Source organism: Glycine soja, chromosome 6, assembly GCF_004193775.1.
Source record: "Glycine soja cultivar W05 chromosome 6, ASM419377v2, whole genome shotgun sequence".
Classification (NCBI taxonomy): Eukaryota; Viridiplantae; Streptophyta; class Magnoliopsida; order Fabales; family Fabaceae; genus Glycine; species Glycine soja.
The window spans coordinates 44,202,462-44,222,153 of record NC_041007.1 but is presented as its reverse complement, the minus strand read 5'-3'; the positions used below and the strand labels follow the sequence as shown (position 1 = coordinate 44,222,153).

Below are 19,692 nucleotides of genomic sequence, written 5' to 3'. Positions count from 1 at the left end.
ATAATTAATACTAGTGTAACTAAAATATGAATTTAGATTAAACTTTGAAGTGATGATGGGCCAAAAGCCCAAACCGAGCACCAGTGACCATTTCTCTTTAATGTGGTTTATCTGATTAACATTTAATTAAATGTAAAAGTTTAACAATTAGAATATGTTTTTATTCCTCGTAAATATAAGCAATATTTAGAATCTGTCTATGTAAAATGTTAATGTTGGGATGATTTCATCCTCACATGACTTTTTACGCCGATTATGTACATAACTTAGGTAAAAGGTCATAGTTTAGATTTATTTGGGGAGAAAAAAATAATATATTTTAATTTTGTAACAATAAAAAAAAATTACGCTGAAAGTTTTGCAAAAACATACTCCTAAATTTCTGTATTTATAAGGATAAAAATTATATTTTAATCAAGTTTTCAACGTTAAAAAAACGGTTCAATTTTATTCTATTTTTTTCTTAATCTTTCAGTTGCTTCTTGACTAATAGAAATCAGGTAGGTAAAATCCACATAATCCCTTAGTTTAGATATCATATAAGAATTTATTTTACTAATTGTAATGATATTTTTTTTCGTACTTTTTTATTTATCTTAAGTTAATTATTAGTTAATTTCATTTTTTTGTTTATTTCTCTTTCTTTATATTATGCTTATTTTTAATTAATATTTTTATAATTTTTTCTATTCTTTTTAAAAATAAATAGCTATTAAATTTTGGTAAGAAAGTACTTTATTGAATATATTAACAAATTAATTTTTAAATATTTTTCAACTTGTATATAAAGTTAACAAAATTATCACATTCTAAATTACAAGAAGGACATGTTGCATGCAGTTAGTAACAAACATAAATAATAATCCTTAACATTACTAATAAAAATATAAAAAAATATTAAACAAAATAATATACACAAGTATAAATTAAAATTACTTTAGAGTTGAAAATGGATTTAAAAATTTTACCATTTTATATAAATAATTAAGAATACAAAAAACTAAATTATAACTTTGAAGTCATTAGAGTTTTTACGACTTCAATATTAAAAAAAAGGTAAAAATTGTGAATTTTTTTACAATTTCATATTTAAAAGTCGTAAAAATTCTTAAAACTTATTCTTATTTGAAAATTAATTCAAAAAATATTCTCATTTGTTAAATCTCAAATGGAATTACCATTTTCTTTTATCAAACCTCCCTTATTTTCCATTGGAACATGTTATTATTACAATTACAAATAACTTGACCCCTCCTATCGAAATACCTTTCAATCCATTAATTTTTACCAATAATGCTAAGAAAGGATATGATCATAGGTTTCAGTTTGTACAATTTTTTTAATAAATATTTAGAAGAAAAATTAAAGAAATAAAGTATATACAAAAATATATAATATATTGTCTTGTGATCTCAAGAGGAATTAACATTACTGCAGTCACCGATACCATATTTTCAAATAATCTTCTCTCATTTGTCTTGCTGGAAGCATAGTCGAGAATGGTTACTGGGGACCAAAATATTATTGTGATCTCAATTGGTAAAACTGAAGTTAATATGGGGGAAATACTACTACAAGTAATTTTAGTAGTACATGCTGGTGTGAATATGACTTTCTCAACAGGCATATAGGTACTAGATAGTATAAGGAGCTCACAGAACATAGCAAAGCATTTAATTCAAGTTTCCATATTTGGAAAATATGATATCACATGCAGATTCCACTTTGATCTGTATTACTAGCTGGAAGGAGGAACTTCTACGGTTCAAGAGGTTCAGCTATAATAACATTGCAGGGCAATAAAAAAAATCAATTTAAAAAGAAAATTCATATCAGTATATGCAATGAATCTTATTAAAACAAAAAATGGAATTTATATGCAAAGTTATAGTGTTTATTATTGTTTGGACAAATAATTAGTTGTAATTCTAAAAATTTGTTGCAATTTATGAACATTATTCTAAAGACAAATTGTACATTAATAAATTTAAAATAAAAAAAAGACACATTATACAATAATATGTTGCCTTGCACTGATCTAGGTACAACAAATGCTAATTTTTAGTAAGCTAGGTGTGAAGGTTTGCATTAAAGTGGAATGTGCAGAACTCAGTACCAAACCCTAAACGAAACCTATGTGGCTGTTGCAGAACTCAGTACCAAACCCTAAACCATTTTGACAAATACATTCTCACTTTCCATAATTGTATCAGTGCAGGGAAATCCCATTTTGCTTCCAAAAAGCTTCCGATTGACGATTCTTCCTTTTCCTTGAAACAAGCTAAATGAATTTTATTAACACACAAACTTGCTAAAACCACAAGGAGACGTGGCCGAATTAAACAAGCACAACTTTACATAAATAGTTGCTGTCATGTATCAACAGCAACCTACCAACCAGAGGCACTCGTAATTAATACACCATTTCTATCACTCCCTCTTCCTCTTGGCTGCTGTTTGAACACTCTGTCAAGGTAAGGGGGAGAAGAGTGAGGCTGGTTTCTTCCTTCTAGCTAGTTACTTGCTTGATGATGATTTTCTTCTTGCTTTTCTTTATCTATTTTCTGTTACCGTTTGAGTTTTCTTGGTAACACTTTGGACTGTGATGTACTACTGATTTAATAAGTGTCTATTTTTCAGATGATTCTCTCAAACACCATGTCTGTGGTGTTTTAATCCATGGTGTTGTCGATCATCAACAATGGCATTGAAGCGATTTCGGTGAGCGGAGATTATCAAAGAACTGGATTCCCTTTCCAGCCCCTTAAGAACTGGATGAACGGTTAGTATAATATATACTTACCTTGCTCCTTGTAATATTTTTAACCATTCGAGTTAATTTCTTTTTTTCTTGTTCTTTTTATTATTGTTTAATGGAGTCGTATAGAAGCCAACAAAAACGGCATTTTGGTTTAATTTTCTAGGAGCTGAGAAACTATGAAGACTTTAATTCAATTTATTTCTGGGCTTGCATTTTCGTTTTTGCATGTCTACCATATTCTGCTTTAGGTGTTTCTGTAGTTAGTTGTCCGTAAAATTTTGGAAGTTGGGTCCCCCTGCAAACCACCAATCCCAAGATTCATAGTTTCCAATGACCATGGCATGAAATGAAACTATATTCACTTTTTCTAATTTCATAAATTATAGTTTTAATCATTGACTGTAAGTCTTCATTATTAAGAACTAGAAAGCAACTGTGTCCCTTTGAAAAGGATGAATTAGTGAAAATATTGTAAGCTTGTTTAAATTTTTTTTTGGTGGACATAGTAGGGGGTCCTCAATAGGCTATGAATTAATATTGCTCAAAGTGAATTAAGTCATGATGCATTTGTCTTGGGGTTTGTATGGTGTGCTGGACCTGCTGATTTTATGTACTCACTTGGAATGTATGATGTTTGGGTCCTAGATGGCTTATTTGCTTACTGGGTTTCATTTACCAAATTAGTGAAATGCAGATGGTTTGATCCATATATATGTAGCTTTTTTAAGTGGTTAACTGAACACGGATCTAATTTTATGTTTTATTGTATTGTATGTGTGTGTGTGAATGTTTTATTTTTAAAATATTATATGTCATATGATATGTTTTTATATTTATTGAATAACGGTTTTATAGATGATTTTTTATGCAATTTAATAATGTAAAATTAAATTTCTATTAATTTTAAATTATAACGAACATTTTTTGTTTATTAATTTCTTAATATATTTCATACGAATATTTATTATTTATTAATTTCTTAACTAATGTTTTTAAAACTTGACTCATGAATAGGACTTGAGAAAAATGACCTTTTAAAAATAGACCCTGCCTCTTAATTAATTTAATTTTTAATACTAGTAGGGATTGCAATGAATCGGGTAGGGATAGTACTACCAGTGGTCTTTTGTTATTCGTTTATATAAGTGGTGAGTTTTTGTTAAGTGGGTATTCATAATAGATATTTATGAGAATTTGTGGATATTTGTTAAGATATTGGTGCCCTCTTTTTGTAACATACAAAAGAAAATTAAGCATCTCAGTTACAAAACAAAGAATATCATAAATTAATTTAATATTTATTATAAATAGAAAAACAAAAATCGTTTTTTGTGTTATATGGGTATTTAAATTATATTTTATGTTTGAAATTTCTATTGTGTTGTATTATACGCAAAAATTGAAGAGGAAAAAAATGAAGAGAAAACATCCAAAATCATTCATTGCTTTTAACCCAGCCTAATCAATCTCTATAATCTACACAATGTCACTATCGCTCCATACAACATCCACTAGCTCAGTTATAATACATAAAAAATAAAAAAATACACAAGCAGTTGCCTAATCATATTTATCAAAGAAGAAAACAAGCAAGCATTAGCCAGTGCAAACTAGAGTGCCTATTTTTATTTTATTTTCTTAAAAGAAAAAGAAGTGAACGTAGCCATCTTTAAGCACCATTTTCCGTATCCACGTGATTAGGTAATTTCTCAAGCACTTGTGACCCAACTTATATCAGGTTCAGGTCCAAGCTATGCTATACATATTTGTTAAAAAAATCAAATCATATTTAAAAAAAAAAACAAAACTTATGTATCTAAAAAAAACTAAGCTTTAAGTAGTTATTTAAAAGGTTTTCCCATTATCTTGTTATTGTTTTAGTGTTTTAATGATAGCAAATATGTTGATATTTTAATGACTTTTAAAAAATTAATGTTATAATATACCTGTTTTGAAGACATTAATTTTACAAAAGAAATTAATATAAAAATAAAAAAAATGGTTCAACACATAAATGAGTAATATATTAATACTTTATTTTTAAAAAAAGTACTTTATTTGTACCTAAAAATACTTTAGTTTTTTCAAAAGAATGCAATACTTATCCCTTAAAATTCTACGAAAAGGCCAACAGTAAAGACAGGGACAATTGAATCCATCAAATGTATCTTGATTCTTGCCGGTAGCAGGCTCGTGCAAGGTGCAAATCAGCTAATGCGTTTGGATTTTTGTCAACACCTTATATATATATATATATATATATATATATATATATATATATATATATATATATATATATATATATATATATATAAGTAAAACTTAAAATAATTTTTGGTCTAAGTGCAGGTTTCTAAACAATTTGGATAAGCGAGAATTTATAAATTTACTTTTAAATAATTTCGTTTTATAAAGTGGAGTTTAATTAAAAATAAAGTAAATTCTACTTGATTTTTTAAAGATTATCTTTACAATAAAATTGAATATGAAAATTTTAACTTGATATAAATTAATACTTTTCTTAATTCAAAGTATATTTAAGTGGCGTTGGATTCGACTTTTTGGGATATTATTTTTTCAATGACAATAATAAGATTTTTTTAAATTACTTTACTATTTTTTATTTTTAATTAAAAAATTATTTATATATTTTAGGTTTACAATATTATGTTTAACTTAGTCATGTTTAATTAAGAATGAACCACAAGGGTCTTCTAATTGTAGGAAATTTGAGTAGTAAGTTAAATGTCGTAAGTTCTAGCATCAGAGGTAACCTTTGTAATAATAATAATAATAATAATAATAATAATAATAAAAAATAGACAATGGGTTCGAAAATGCAAAATATAAGTCAGACGTTCTAAAGGCCAGCTAGAATTAAATTATCAGTGTCTAATTATTAGTTTAAAGATCACATATAGAAACTAAATGAATTTTTTAAAAAAAAAAAAATTATAAACAACGTTGTTAGTAGTACATTTTTAGCATAGTCTTTAACAAAAATTATCTATTATTTTTCACTTATAAACTTTATTAAATTGTAAACAAAATCGTTAACTAGTGATGCCAAGTAAGGCGTGCAACACTAATGTGTGTTCCAAATCCCAATCCCTGCCAAATATAGAAGCATTAGCCAAATAGGAAAAAACCGCCCAAGATTCTAAAGAAGAAAAGGAAAGCCAAAAAAATAAAACTCTTCAAAATACTATTTCTTTTATAATACTTTTTATATTCATTAAAATTTATGAAATATATAACATTATAAAAATATTAAATAAAAAGTAAAAGCTACACAATAATATATTAAAACATTAAACTATTGCTTGATGTCGGCATGTCGCTGAACTAACAAGTGAAAATAGACTCAAATTTTATAAATAAATTCTCAATATTGAATTTTGTTATGATTAAAAGTGATTAATCAAATTTTAGAGGAGATATTATGTATCAATGAGTTAAAAAATATTTAAACTACTTTTCTATAATAATATTAGTATGAAGTATCAAATTAATTAAAACCTTATAATAATAAAAATAAATTTGAAGTGAGTCAATATACAAGTATTGAATAGATTATGCGAAGTAGGAGGGAAGGGTGTTTATGTAATGTGTATGGACCCATCTAATCCTGTATGGTTTGTCTGTATTACTTTTCTTTTTCCATCATACGTGCAGAGAGATTTCGTAAGCACCATTAGACCCATTCCCTTGGCATGGCTATCTTTCACTAAAAACCAAACACACCCTAATTTTCCATTCTCTCTAAACTAAACTTTCCTTCCATATCGTATTCACGTGGGTCTGCATGCCCCCAACAAAAACCGCTCCCAAACTATCCATTAATATTTAATACCATCCCTCTCCTTACCCTAATTTAACATCATACACCCAATCCATTTTCCTCTCTTTCTCTAGAGTAAGAGTATCATACCACTCAGCTCAAAAATTTAATAAAAAAAAATAGAGATTTTTTTTTTTAATTTTATAATTTTGGTGAAAATAGAAAGAGATAGAGAGAGAGGTGGGAATTGGGAAATATCTTACCGGAGAATGGGCGACGGCAGCATCGTGGGCCATCTCCCGGAGGAGATTCTGTTGAACGTGTTCGCGGCGGTTTCCGACACCCGCACGCGGAACGCGTTGTCGTTGGTATCGTGGAGCTTCTACTGGTTGGAGCGCAAGACGCGCACATCTCTCACGCTCCGCGGCAACGCGCGTGACCTCCACCTCATCCCGACCTCCTTCAAGCACGTCACGCACCTCGACCTCTCCTTCCTCTCGCCGTGGGGCCACGCGCTCTTCTGCTCCTCCTCCTCCGCCGCCGCCGCCGCCGTCGACCACCAGCGACACCTCGCGCAACATCTCCGCGCCGCGTTCCCGCGCGTCACCTCACTCGCCGTCTACGCGCGTGACCCGGACACTCTCCGCCTCCTCCTCCTCTCCCCATGGCCGGAGCTCTCCGCCGTCAAGCTCGTCCGGTGGCACCAGCGCCCGCCGACCTCCGCGAACGAAGCCGACTTCGCTGAGCTCTTCAAGAAGTGCCGATCGCTCGCCTCCCTCGACCTCTCCTCCTACTACCACTGGACGGAGGACATCCCGACGGTGCTCGCCGCAAACCCTATCTCCGCCGCCTTTCTCCGCCGCCTCAACCTCCTAACAACCTCCTTAACAGAAGGATTCAAGTCTCACGAAATCGAATCGATCACCGCGTCGTGCCCTAACCTGGAGCACTTTCTCGCGGTCTGCAACTTCGATCGGAGATATATAGGGTCCGTCAACGACGACACGCTGGTTTCTATTGCTTCCAATTGCCCAAAGCTATCGTTGCTTCACTTGGCCGATACGTCGTCGTTTTCAAGTCGCAGAGAGGAGGACGAGGGTTTCGACGGAGAAGACGCTAGCATTAGCCGCGCTGCTCTTATGACTTTGTTCTCTGGACTTCCTCTTTTGGAAGAGCTCGTGTTAGATGTTTGTAAAAATGTCAGAGAGAGTAGTTTCGCTTTTGAAGTGGTGGGTTCAAAGTGCCCTAATTTGAGGGTTCTAAAATTGGGACAGTTTCAAGGGATTTGCTTGGCCTTTGAGTCTCGGCTTGACGGAATTGCCCTTTGCCACGGGCTTCAATCGTTGTCTGTTGGTAACTGCGCGGACCTTGATGACATGGGGTTAATTGAGATTGCCAGGGGGTGTTCGAGACTGGTTAGATTTGAGCTTCAGGGTTGCAGGCTTGTGACGGAGCGTGGACTGAGGACCATGGCTTGTTTGCTTGGCAGGACTCTGATTGATGTCAGGGTTTCTTGCTGCGTAAACCTTGACACAGCTGCGACTCTCAGGGCTTTGGAGCCAATTCGCGAGCAGATTGAGCGGCTCCATGTGGATTGTGTGTGGAATGGGTTGAAGGAGAGTGATGGCCTGGGACATGGGTTTCTTAGTTTTGATTTGAATGGTTTGGATGAACAGGATGATGTGGGTAAACTCATGGATTACTACTTTGGGGGTGGAGAATGTGAGAACACAAGCAAAAGGAAGAGGCAGAGATGCGAGTATCAAATGAGGGTTCATGATTCCTTTTTGGAAAGCAATGGCAATGGTTTCTATGGCAAGAGCTGGGACAAGCTGCAGTATCTTTCTCTCTGGATAAAAGTTGGTGATCTCTTGACTCCATTGCCGGTGGCAGGGTTGGAAGATTGTCCCGTCTTGGAAGAGATTCGGATTAAGGTTGAAGGAGATTGTAGGGGGCAGCCAAAGCCAGCAGAGAGCGAATTTGGTCTCAGCATTCTGGCTTGTTATCCTCAGCTATTGAAGATGCAGCTGGACTGTGGTGATACTAAAGGTTATGCTCTCACGGCACCCTCTGGGCAAATGGATTTGAGCCTGTGGGAGAGGTTTCTTCTGAATGGCATTGGCAGTTTGAGTCTCAGTGAGCTTCATTACTGGCCACCACAAGATGAGGATGTGAACCAGAGGAGTGTGTCACTTCCAGCTGCTGGCTTGCTACAAGAATGTTACACTTTGAGAAAGCTCTTCATTCACGGAACAGCACATGAACATTTCATGAACTTTTTTCTTAAGATACAAAACCTTAGGGATGTACAGCTGAGAGAAGATTATTATCCAGCTCCTGAAAATGACATGAGTACAGAGATGAGGGTAGGTTCGTGCAGCCGCTTTGAAGATGCACTGAATAGGCGTCGAATATGTGATTGACATGTAATGTAACAACATCTTACAAGCCCTGACAATGGAAAAATTGCTTGGATGTAGAAAAAGTTTACGTTTTGGAGTTTCTGTCGATTATTAACATCTTTACTTGTCTTTTAGTTTTTATTTATTTCTGTTTACACTGTAATAACGAGACTCGTGTCCAATGTTTTAGTCAAGAATAAATCATCCTCTACACAGATTAGAAATATGTTGTTATTTTTTTCATCTCACAGATGTGAGTGATGGATATGAATTAACTTTCTTTCATAGCCCCAGAACTACAAGAGACTGTTAGGAACGCACCGATGCATGACTTCAAATATATATGTTTTCAGATAAGGAACAAAAATTCATAGTTTACACATCAGCCGAAAGCACAAAGTTACAACTCTACCCAAAGTTCACTATGTACAAAAGATAAAAACACTGGCATCAACACATTGAGTACTCGATGTCCACCAATCGAGAGAGAATCTCCTCACAACTTGGCCGTTCATGTGGTTCCGCCCAACACTCTGCATACAAAAAATCAAGTAATCAGTTATACTATATGGAATCTGAATATAATAAATATCATAGAAGCTAAAAAAGGCCTCGAATCAAGTCTTGAATATTTTGACAGTTGCATACCTGAAATCAGCCTGCCTAGCGGGCCATCAGGAATATCCAATCGAGCACCCTCATTAGCAACGGTATAAACCACCTAATCAGCAGATAAAAGAGTGTTAACATAAATAAAGAATCACAATTTGAGGAGCCAAAATTTTCAAGAAAGCATATCGGATATACAAACACATAATGGAAGATGAACAAATTGTCTACCAAACATACATACCCTCTCCGGAGGTACGCCTTCCCAAGGCCTATTCAAGGTGCAGAGCTCCCATATTATCACCCCAAAGCTAAAGATATCACACTTTTCAGTGAATGGTTCATTTCGAATTAGTTCAGGAGCCATCCATTCTGGGGTTCCAGCTGACGAGGAATCTCTCGTGGGGGATTCTGTTACTATTCTTGAAAGTCCAAAATCACATATTTTCACTATCCAATGCTTGTCCACAAGGCAATTTGCACTTTTCACATCACGGTGAATAATCTTCATACGATGTATGTGCATCAGGCCACTAGAGTCACCAACAAGGTATTATCGTGAATGTCAACAGATCAAATGCAATCCTAATAACGAATAAATTTTGACTGAAATGAAAGGTCATATGACACTTGATAATAATTTATATAGGTAATATATGCATTAATAAAGAGAAGGTTCTGAAAGTTATGTATAGCCCGAATCAAGTGTTTATCCGCGTGTTTGGATCTACAGTACTCAAGCTGGATGTGCGTCACCCAAAGCAACTTTTATACGTTAAAAATAATGTGAACATAGAGGAACACGGAACCAGGATGTTAAACCAAACATGCACACTTACCGGCATATATCCTGCAACATCTTTAGTCTTCTCCGCCAGCTAAGCTTCTTCTTTTGACCGCTCACATGAATCAAGTAAAACAAAGATCCCATCTCCATGTATTCAGTCACCATTGACAAGCGTGGGGGCCTTGTGCAGGCACCAAGAAATAAAATAACTGCATAAAATGTAATCACTTGATAAATAACAGATGTTCTCAGAAATCATGCTACATGAGATACTACTGTGACTATATATGCACAATATCATTCTTAAAATTTCAAGCAAAGAAGAATTTGGTCATAATTCCAGTTGTCAAAAATATCAAGAAATGTGCAAGATCAAATTAGTAAAAAGACCCATATAAATAACTAGTTAGGATGTTAGAGAGTACCATTAGGATGTCGAAGCCGACTGGGGAAAAAAAGACAAAAAAAGGGACAGGGAGTCAGCAAATGTTTGATGTAACAAAAAATTGCTTACAAACAGAAAATCAATGTAAAATACCTAAGAATGGATATCTCATTGCAGAAATCTTCCATGTTTTCAGTAGTTAAATCTTGCTCTAGGAAAACCTTGATTGCAACATCTGTGCCATTCCATATGCCACGAAAAACTTCTCCGAAGAACCCTGGAAAAGAAAAGAGAAACCACGTTTCATAAATTTATATGAACCTAGTTTTTCTCAGGGCAGTTCAAATCACGAATTTAAATGGATAGTTTCTGAATCATCAATGGGATTATATTGAGTTAGTAATGAATTAAGAAATTAACTAATAAACTGAGCAAACACAATTTCAATAATAATAGCATGTTATCTAATTTTATTTTTTCCCAAATACTGAGACTCCAATTCTGATTTCTTTATAAATTCCAAAAGTTCGTTATTTCCCTTATCATGGTTGATTTTGGGTTCCTCAATTACTAATTCTCAGCAAGATTTCTATACTAATATATTGATTATTCAATTTCTTTCCACCTTCCCTTGGCACTATTTCTTTGGCTGAAAATTACATATAGTTCTTCCTTTTTTTTCTTTTTCCTTGTTCTTCCTTTCATGGATATCACACACAAAACAACCCCTAACCTTGAAATTGTTGAAACCAGTAAAGAGAGGGTATAAAAGGAATTATTTTCAAGTGGGAAAAGTAAAATTTATTGAAGGTTTTTAAGGCACCATCTTAAATTTAAAACCAGAACGAAAAAATTAAGAAAATTTCTGGCTGGCTGTAACAGATCTGACCCAGATCTGTCTAGGTCTTTCACAACAAGAACAAATATACAGAAATCAAGCCTCAAGAAATATTTGGAGTCAAGTGATTCAGCCAGACACTGATTTGCAATCATTACAGAAATTCAGTCATGCTTAAATCATAGGTGATACTGAATTGCACTGCAAATATCATATGAATTCAATAACTACAAGGTGAAGGCTGAAACTTACCAATTCCAACACGAGTTCCAACAGTCAATTCTGTGAAATCAATATTCCATTCTTCATATGGTAACAGAGGTCTATTACTGAACATTGGTGATTCAAGGATTTTATTCCAAGTAAACTCCAGTTCATCATTCAATATATATTCTGACGCCTTGCTTCTCTCAGAAGCTTGTCCTCTATAATCATGCGGAGAAGAGGGTAACGACATTGCCTTTTGAGACGTCACAGGGTCACGCAAATATAAGGGGGACCTCTCATGGTGATTATCAAGATGGAAATTTGACACCTGTGATATCACATCACAGGAATCACGTGAAGCGAATTACACGGCTTAAAACGGAAGCTAATCCAAATTTTTATATATATAATTTAAATGTTAATATAATCGTCATGAATAAAACACTCAAAATAGAACTATGATTCTATTACAAATTATTGAAAAGTAAATCATACTACAGCTATCAGCAAATTTAGTAGTTGTAACGTTGTCTTATCATTAGAAAAATATCAGACTTAAGAATTATGATAGAATATTGATCTCTTCTAGATTGAGTGACACAATATGCTGAAAGATGCCACAAGCAGAGAATGAAGGCTTAAATAATAGCATACTCTATTGTTACAAAAACAATGCAGACATACATTTTTCTGAAGATCTGCACTGCTGGTTCTATCAATTGGAGAATGAGACAATGAACTATCACCCCCCTGCTCTCTCAGAAGACGATTTTGCTTTAATGTTTCATTCATCGCCCGGACAGCCCTACATAGATTAGATCCTGAGTTATCACAGTATTAAAACAACTTATTTAGTAACGACACACATACTACATTACCTATTAGGTTAAAATAGCGGATGATTATGCACTGAAAATTTTAAATAAAGGATCATTAATTCACTTGACCAAAGTACAAATATAATCATGCATTCTTTGAATTAGTTATTAGCTATTAGTTATTTATCACAAAGCAGGAACCATTTACAACAGTCCAGCCTCCAGCAATCTACAAATTAATCAATCAAATTAGTAAGTTGAATAATTACGAATACAGGTAAAGGGTACATGGTAGGGCAAGTACAGAGTAGTTAATCTTTTCTTCAGAAAAAAAAAGATTATGATCAAAATGTTAGAAATTTTGGCTTTTATTTAGCACAAAGTAATCAATACTAAATATGCAATAAACAATTTAACATTTATCTACACCAAGGACAGCATGCTTAGGATAAATGCATAATGGAGCAACAAGTAACAACCAACCTAGCAATATCATCACCAATCTCTGGTGTAATGCTGATACTTCTTCGTATCCTACGAGCTTCTGATGAGGAAGCACCATCTGACTTGTAGCTGGATCTGAAAAATGAACAAATTCATCTGTTTAAAAAAATTTGATGAAGAAAATTATTTTATAAATTCATAAAGTTACATAACGACATACAATAGCCATAATTAAAATATGCTATGCCCACACCATCAAAGTTATGAGTAGAAAAGGAAATAATCTATAAGTACCCACTCCACAGCACCAACTAGAGTGAGGATAGTATATTATTTACTTGGTGACTTAGTTTTAGGTTGTGTCAATTTAACCTGACAGCTCTTCAGATGAAATCCAACTAGCCAACATCATTGCTTTTATCAGAACTTGAACTGACACTGAATGTGAAATTATTAAAGATTTGAGCAGCCCATAAAGTTTCAATAAGTAAATGCAACACCATTAACTTAGAAACCATAAAAGTCAAAGGCGTGTTCTGATAAATTGCTCCATATAAATGATAAGTAAAATAGTGACAGTAACCCAAAATTGGATAGAAAGAAATTGAAGAGTTATGTAGCAATTGGTTTTCATTCAGTCAATAAGGGCCAGAATAAAAAATTTGAGTGAAAAATAAAGTAGCCAACACCCAACCACAGTAAGAGCAAGTATTAAGGCATCATAGAGGCATAAACCTTAGTGTAGACTGGTCATCAGCAAAATCTCTAAAAGCAGTCCTGTCACCACTAAGCTTGGACCGTCCATGAGCTCGCAATGATGGATGTTCTGGACTGCAAAACCAGAAATATTTGAATCTTAAAAGACAGCATAATTTAATATTCTAAGATAGTTTAGCATGTAGAATTCAGAGATCATTTAGGTACAGTTGCCACTAATTGAAAAATTGGTAACACAAGCCTGGGCAACTAGAGAGTGCCCAGTCTCCCCAAAGAGTCCCAACTAATTCCAACCTACCCCCCCCCCCCCCTCTTTTCAGTTACCCCTTAATACCTCCTTTACTCCCACATCATACTCCTGCACCTTCCCACTCTCCAGCTCAGCAATTAGTTCCACACTTATTTTCATTTTCTCTTGGCTTTTATTCCTTACAGCTTAACTGTTCTTTCTTATTTCATAGACTTCAGTAATTTTAGGGGTTTTATTCTGCCAGAGATAAATCCCACATTTGGAAAGAGTAATCATCAATGAGTACAGCTAATCTATCCTATCAGACTGGGTACAGAATAATTTCTTTGCACAATTCCTCATACTGCAACATTATTTTTTTCTTGGCAACAACAGTAATTCTTTCATAAACACTCTAGGCTTCCCAGATAGAGACAGTCAGATGCAATAAAAAACCCTTAATGCCATCCATCCAAGTTAAATAAAAGACTTCATACAAATTAAATTTAAGAGAACTTTAGAAGCGCCATTCATTAACAATAAAATAACAAACCAAGATCATGAACAAAACCAATAATTGTTCTGAACGTAACATGCAAACTCATCAATCCAAAACACAAGGAAATTATGAATAACCTTGAACTAGCAGTCCTCTGTTCAGCAATGACCTTTCTCCGACTACGCCGACCAAATGCAGTTGCAATGTTGGGTTCACTATGAGAAAAACTGAGAATTGAAAAAACCATCAACAAGAAAGAAAAAAAAAAGGATCGTAATCAAAAAATGCATTTTAAAGTGAGATGGGGAAAAACTAGACAAGAAATGCTTTAATAGAAGAAAAAAAAATAACAATGTGAAAAGGCCAATATGTGTCATTTGAGAATAAGCAATGGAATGGAAGTATTACCTCAAATTCCTGTCCAGACTGGTATTTGATCGTAACATCATATTTCGCAGGGGAAGGCCTGATACATTTGAAGACACTTCAAATCTTCTATGGAATTGGAGGTTTTCCTCCTTTTCAACACTGTCAGAGGGGCCAAGAGAATTAATAGTGGTAAATTGGCAACACTTATAACTAACATAACAGATGGCCTAAAGATTATTATGGCAATCAATAGTAAGAGTTATTGATTAAAAGTATAAATGCAAAAGGAAAAGCTGGTCCTCCTATATTTCAATTGCAACAATGTTATTCTCGAAGTTTTCAAAATTCAAATTGATAAAATAAAGCCACCCTGTCAGTTTGATGCTGATATGGCACCATTTTTGCTTATGTAGCCTGTAGGCAATGGCATTTTGCCAACATGGCATAAAATTTGATGATGAGGCACTGTTCAATTGACTTTGCTGACTTGGATAGATGGCAACATGCCACATAAGAAACAAAGTGCCATATCAACAGCATCACTTCAACAAGGACTTAATTGCATGATTTAGAAAACTATGAGAACACACAATTAAAATTAGAGTACAATCAAATTTAAGAGAAGCAAAAGGAGGCAAAAATGTAACTGAGTCAAAACAAAAAGTAACCATTTTCCAAACCGCTTAGGATCTAACCTCTCTGAAACCCCATATAAAGGACTATTTGGTTCTAATGGTGAATCACAGGAATCATTTTCTGCAGAATCACTCTCTCCTGCTGCAGAAATATGTGTCATAAGAATTGACTTGGTTGATCGTGGTAATAATTGGCCAGGAAAACGCATAAGATCAACCAGCAGTTCCACAGTATTTAACACAACTATCACTGACATATGCTTGTAAGAGTCTACACATTCAGCAGCTCCATCATTTGGAAAACCCTGATAAAGAAAATGGCAAAACAAGACATCCTTCCAAATTAGAGATGATAGTAAACTATGATGCACATATACAATACGTGTATCAGATACGATACATATCCGATATGGCAATACAATTATTTAAAAATATATAGGATGTGTATCAGTGAAGTATCAAAGAATATCAGTATCGAATATGTATCCAATATGGATACGTGAAACAAATTGAAGTATCAGTGCTTCATACATAGTAAACAAAAATGAATATTTATCATTGATTCTTTTGCTAAAAATATTTTCATTAGAATATTAAATTGAAACTAGCAAAGAAATAGTTAACTGTATGGCAGAGTAGCTGAAATTGCAACAACCAAAGAAATCAGAGCTTACCATCATAAGCCTACTTTCAAGACCTACACTATCTGCTAATACTTTAAATAAGATAGCTCGAGGACAGCATGAACCGTGCCTGATTTGCCCCAGCATCTGGACACCACGATTCTCAAACATGTTGCATGATTCCTCAAGTGCAGCTTTTGCTGGACTTTCAACATTTGGGGGCTTATAAAAGTCAGAAACCTGTGCAGAAATTGAGGTGAAAATAAATGCTGAGCTCCTTTTTAATATGCTAATAGATAATTGACATTAATACACACCAACAAACTTGTAATTGATAATTAAAGAGAAATAACTCTTAAAAAAAACTACAATGACTAAATCAGAAAATAGAAGAAAATATAAATAAGTCAGTCCACTAAAATGAAAAAGTCTCTTGAAAATTAATAATGGGACGAGTTTGGAAAGTATTTTACATTGTAAAATATATTGTGGAAGGAAGAAAATCACATCAGATCAATGGAACCATAATAATATATTACAAAATCTGTACACAGTAAACACAAGCTACAAAATAAGAAGCAATAATAGTACATACTAATCCAGCTATCTTCTTAATCATCGCAGGTGGATTTGAATTCAATCCTCTAACTAATGCCACAATTAGTTGCTTCAACATAGATAACCTTCTATCTTTCTCTGCATCCACAACAATGACATCAGCCCTAAAACCTTCTCCACCCATAGCTTGAAGCTCATCCAAAGTAGGAATACTATCAAAAAGTTTCTTGAGTCTTTTCTCCTGCACATTTTAGTTACATGTGAAGAACAGGGATACTACATAAAAACCACACAATAATGCCATAAATGAGCAGAAAGTCATTAGTCATTACAAAATATTTAAAACTATATTGCTGAGTAAATTGCTTGTACATCTAATTAACCATAAGAACTTAAGAAAATACATGTAGAGATATATTGAACAAAATGGGCTAAAATATGATTATTTTCAACAGGGAAACTTCAATAGAATATGTATCATAACTACATCAAATTCCAGAGTATACTAAGTTTACCTCTTCCTGCAAAACTAAATGATCCTCTCTTTAACAATCACTTATACCTCTAATGAAAGTATGATGCTATAAACACTAACTACTTTGCAGTCGCACATGATAACTACACAATCTTATCCCTTGCCTCTAGTCTGCACCAGGCAAAGTAATTAAGCGGCGACAACTTTAGCCTTGGCATGCACATTACTATTTCAGTTCCATTAATTACTTTAAGTACAGTACATACTACACCACTCACACCCAAGTAGCTGCAAATGATCTTCCAACAATTTATATAATACATATATTCAATGATTTTCCTAAAAATGCTGCTACAAAGGGGTCATCTTTTCCATTTTTTATTAAAAAGTACTTATTAAGAGAGGAAGAAGAAAATAGTACAGAGTAAAACAAAAACAAATACTCACCGGAATGACTGAATAAAAACCATTGGGTATTGGTTCTGAAAGCATTCCAGTGCGCCACAGGATTTGTGACGCCTTCTGAGGTGACATAACATCCTGGTTAGAATGTCTAGGTGATTCTTTATTATTTAAGGTTTCATCTTGAGCGCTCAAAGAAACAGATTCGAATTTGTCAACAAAATCTGAAGGCCACCATGACATGTTGGATGGCCTTCGCTCTGGTTGCCCGGCATCTTCTCGTGTCTCTTCCATGTTTTAATAATAAAATTAGAATGTAAAACCATTTCGCCACACTCCTTAGACCATAAGAAACATATCAAAGCTAAAGGTAGCTCTACAACCACAAATCATCGAAACACATACTTTTGCAGCTCCAACTGCTTCAAGCTGGAGGCCACGTAACCTGCATAAACCAAATAACAAGGTATAGGCATATTCTGATGCAAAATTGGTAGTTCACTAAAGCAAGAAGAGGCCCTTTCACCTTAGTATCAAACACTCAGGCATAAACATTGAATGAGTATCAGCCGTCACTCAATACCAGTACTTATATCTTTTTCGTTGCACATCCAAAGGCAAATCTTGGAACAAAACTAACATCTCCAAAAGTACATCTATTTATATTTATTCCATTTATTCAGTATCAGTATACCAAATATTCTCTCTTCAATCAAGCATCTTCATTTTGGTTTTTATTATTTAATCTCATCCATAACTTCCCAATTTCCATCTAAACCGACTATCCCTACTCAAGTCTCCAAGACTACTACTCTCTTCTCTTTTCCAAACTCAACTATACTCTCCTCAACCGACTTGCCGTGTTTTAGGCGCATAAAGAAACAACAGAGAGGTTCAGATTTCAATTTAAATCATCTCATCTTACAATCCTTTCATTAATATTAAAGCATTTTTATAACTTAATCAGCGGCGCCAATAACAACAAGATTCAAATTATTATCGCATCCGCACAATAAATAATAAAAAAAAGGATCTATCACGGTATTACTGCAATGACAACAAACAACAGTAGGATTCAGAAACCGCCTACTACTATAAAAGAGTCTTCTCAAGTCTCAACTATAGAAGCAGAGGCGAAAACGGAAAACCTCGCATCGCAATTTCAAAGCTAATCCATACAACGAATCTAATTTCCAAAATTGAGAACCGAGCTAGAAAAAAAGATAGCATCTACATTGCACGCAGACTCAAGTTCATTCACTCCAAGATTCAAATCGGCAACAAGCAAAAGAAAGAAAGGAAGAAAGAGAAAAACGAACATTAGATTGTACCAAAGAAAGCATCACGAATGAACAAACAAACAGTAACGGAATTCAAATTGCCGCCAAGACGAAAAGACTAAAAGCGAAGAACGCGTTGACGAAGAAGAGAGAGAGAGAGAGAGAGAGAGAGAAGGTGTTTTGTACCGGCGAGAGATCCGAGCATTTGAGCGCAGAAACAGCGTGTCGTCCAATAGCATTTAAATGTGAATGAATCTGTTTGGGGGGTTTTATAGCAAGGCACGCACGGGGGCAGTGATGATAATAATAAGGGGTGTGGGGGAAAAAGACAGAAAGGAAGCGTGATGATGGAAATTAGAGGGATTTGATGGTTTTTTGGGTTTAGGATTGACGGAAGGAGAAAGCGATGGGCCTTTGCTTGGGTTTGGAATTGGGAGAGAGAGACGAGTTGAGAGAGGTCACGTGCGAGCGAGAGCGAGAGAGAATTTGGGGACCAGCTAGTATAAGACTTTGCTATTCTAGTCTTTGTAAATTGTAGTAAGTCTTTACTTCCACGTGAAATCAACAATTCTTCCCTATTCTTCACTTCTTCTCCTTTTCTTAATTACCCTATATTCTTCTCTCTTTTTTTACTTTCTATATTAATTTACATAACTAAAAAAATGTTTATATTTACTCAAAATGAAACAATAAATTCTGAGTAAAAAATGAAACAGTAAATTAAGAAAAAAAAAAGTTATATACTTAAAGCATAAAAAATTTTACATAATCATCTAATCATAATTCATCTGTTAAGTTTATTAACTCTTAAAATAATTATTTTAAAATTACTTTCAATAGTAACTTGTGATTGAATTGAATGACAGTATAAAA

At 34.1% G+C, this 19,692-nt stretch overlaps 2 protein-coding genes across 4 annotated transcripts; one reads left to right on the top strand and one right to left on the bottom strand.

Moving 5' to 3' along the window:
* The first annotated feature begins 6,381 nt into the window (after positions 1 to 6,381).
* On the top strand, positions 6,382 to 9,164 carry LOC114417101 (F-box protein MAX2-like). Its single transcript, XM_028382209.1, has one exon. The coding sequence runs from the start codon at positions 6,812 to 6,814 to the stop codon at positions 8,963 to 8,965; it is 2,154 nt and encodes a 717-aa protein (XP_028238010.1). The 5' UTR covers positions 6,382 to 6,811; the 3' UTR covers positions 8,966 to 9,164.
* An 87-nt stretch (positions 9,165 to 9,251) lies between these two features.
* On the bottom strand, positions 9,252 to 19,312 carry LOC114417100 (serine/threonine-protein kinase EDR1-like). Of its 3 annotated transcripts, none has more exons than XM_028382206.1 (17): positions 19,006 to 19,310; positions 17,585 to 17,984; positions 16,700 to 16,903; positions 16,156 to 16,344; positions 15,542 to 15,786; positions 14,886 to 15,005; positions 14,615 to 14,704; positions 13,768 to 13,863; positions 13,072 to 13,167; positions 12,455 to 12,575; positions 11,816 to 12,098; positions 10,879 to 11,002; positions 10,766 to 10,785; positions 10,393 to 10,549; positions 9,798 to 10,086; positions 9,593 to 9,665; positions 9,252 to 9,477 (listed from the first exon to the last, which is right to left on the bottom strand). In XM_028382206.1, the coding sequence occupies exons 2-17, from the start codon at positions 17,831 to 17,833 to the stop codon at positions 9,395 to 9,397; spliced, it is 2,439 nt and encodes an 812-aa protein (XP_028238007.1). In that variant the 5' UTR covers positions 17,834 to 17,984; positions 19,006 to 19,310; the 3' UTR covers positions 9,252 to 9,394. The 3 variants fall into 3 exon arrangements, with proteins under 3 accessions (XP_028238007.1, XP_028238008.1, XP_028238009.1); XM_028382207.1 differs by lacking the exon at positions 19,006 to 19,310 and adding an exon at positions 18,859 to 18,882 and having other exon boundaries at positions 9,273 to 9,477; XM_028382208.1 differs by lacking the exons at positions 9,252 to 9,477; positions 9,593 to 9,665 and having other exon boundaries at positions 10,010 to 10,138; positions 19,006 to 19,312.
* Positions 19,313 to 19,692: the final 380 nt, after the last annotated feature.

Coding starts and splice junctions, on each gene's coding strand:
- LOC114417101 (XM_028382209.1), top strand. CDS start 6,812: ATGGGCGACGGCAGCATCGTGGGCCATCTCCCGGAGGAGATTCTGTTG.
- LOC114417100 (XM_028382206.1), bottom strand. CDS start 17,833: ATGGAAGAGACACGAGAAGATGCCGGGCAACCAGAGCGAAGGCCATCC. Junction 14,705..14,885: donor AGTCTGGACAGGAATTTGAG/GTAATACTTCCA, acceptor TTCAATTCTCAG/TTTTTCTCATAGTGAACCCA. Junction 9,478..9,592: donor GCTAGGCAGGCTGATTTCAG/GTATGCAACTGT, acceptor TTTTGTATGCAG/AGTGTTGGGCGGAACCACAT.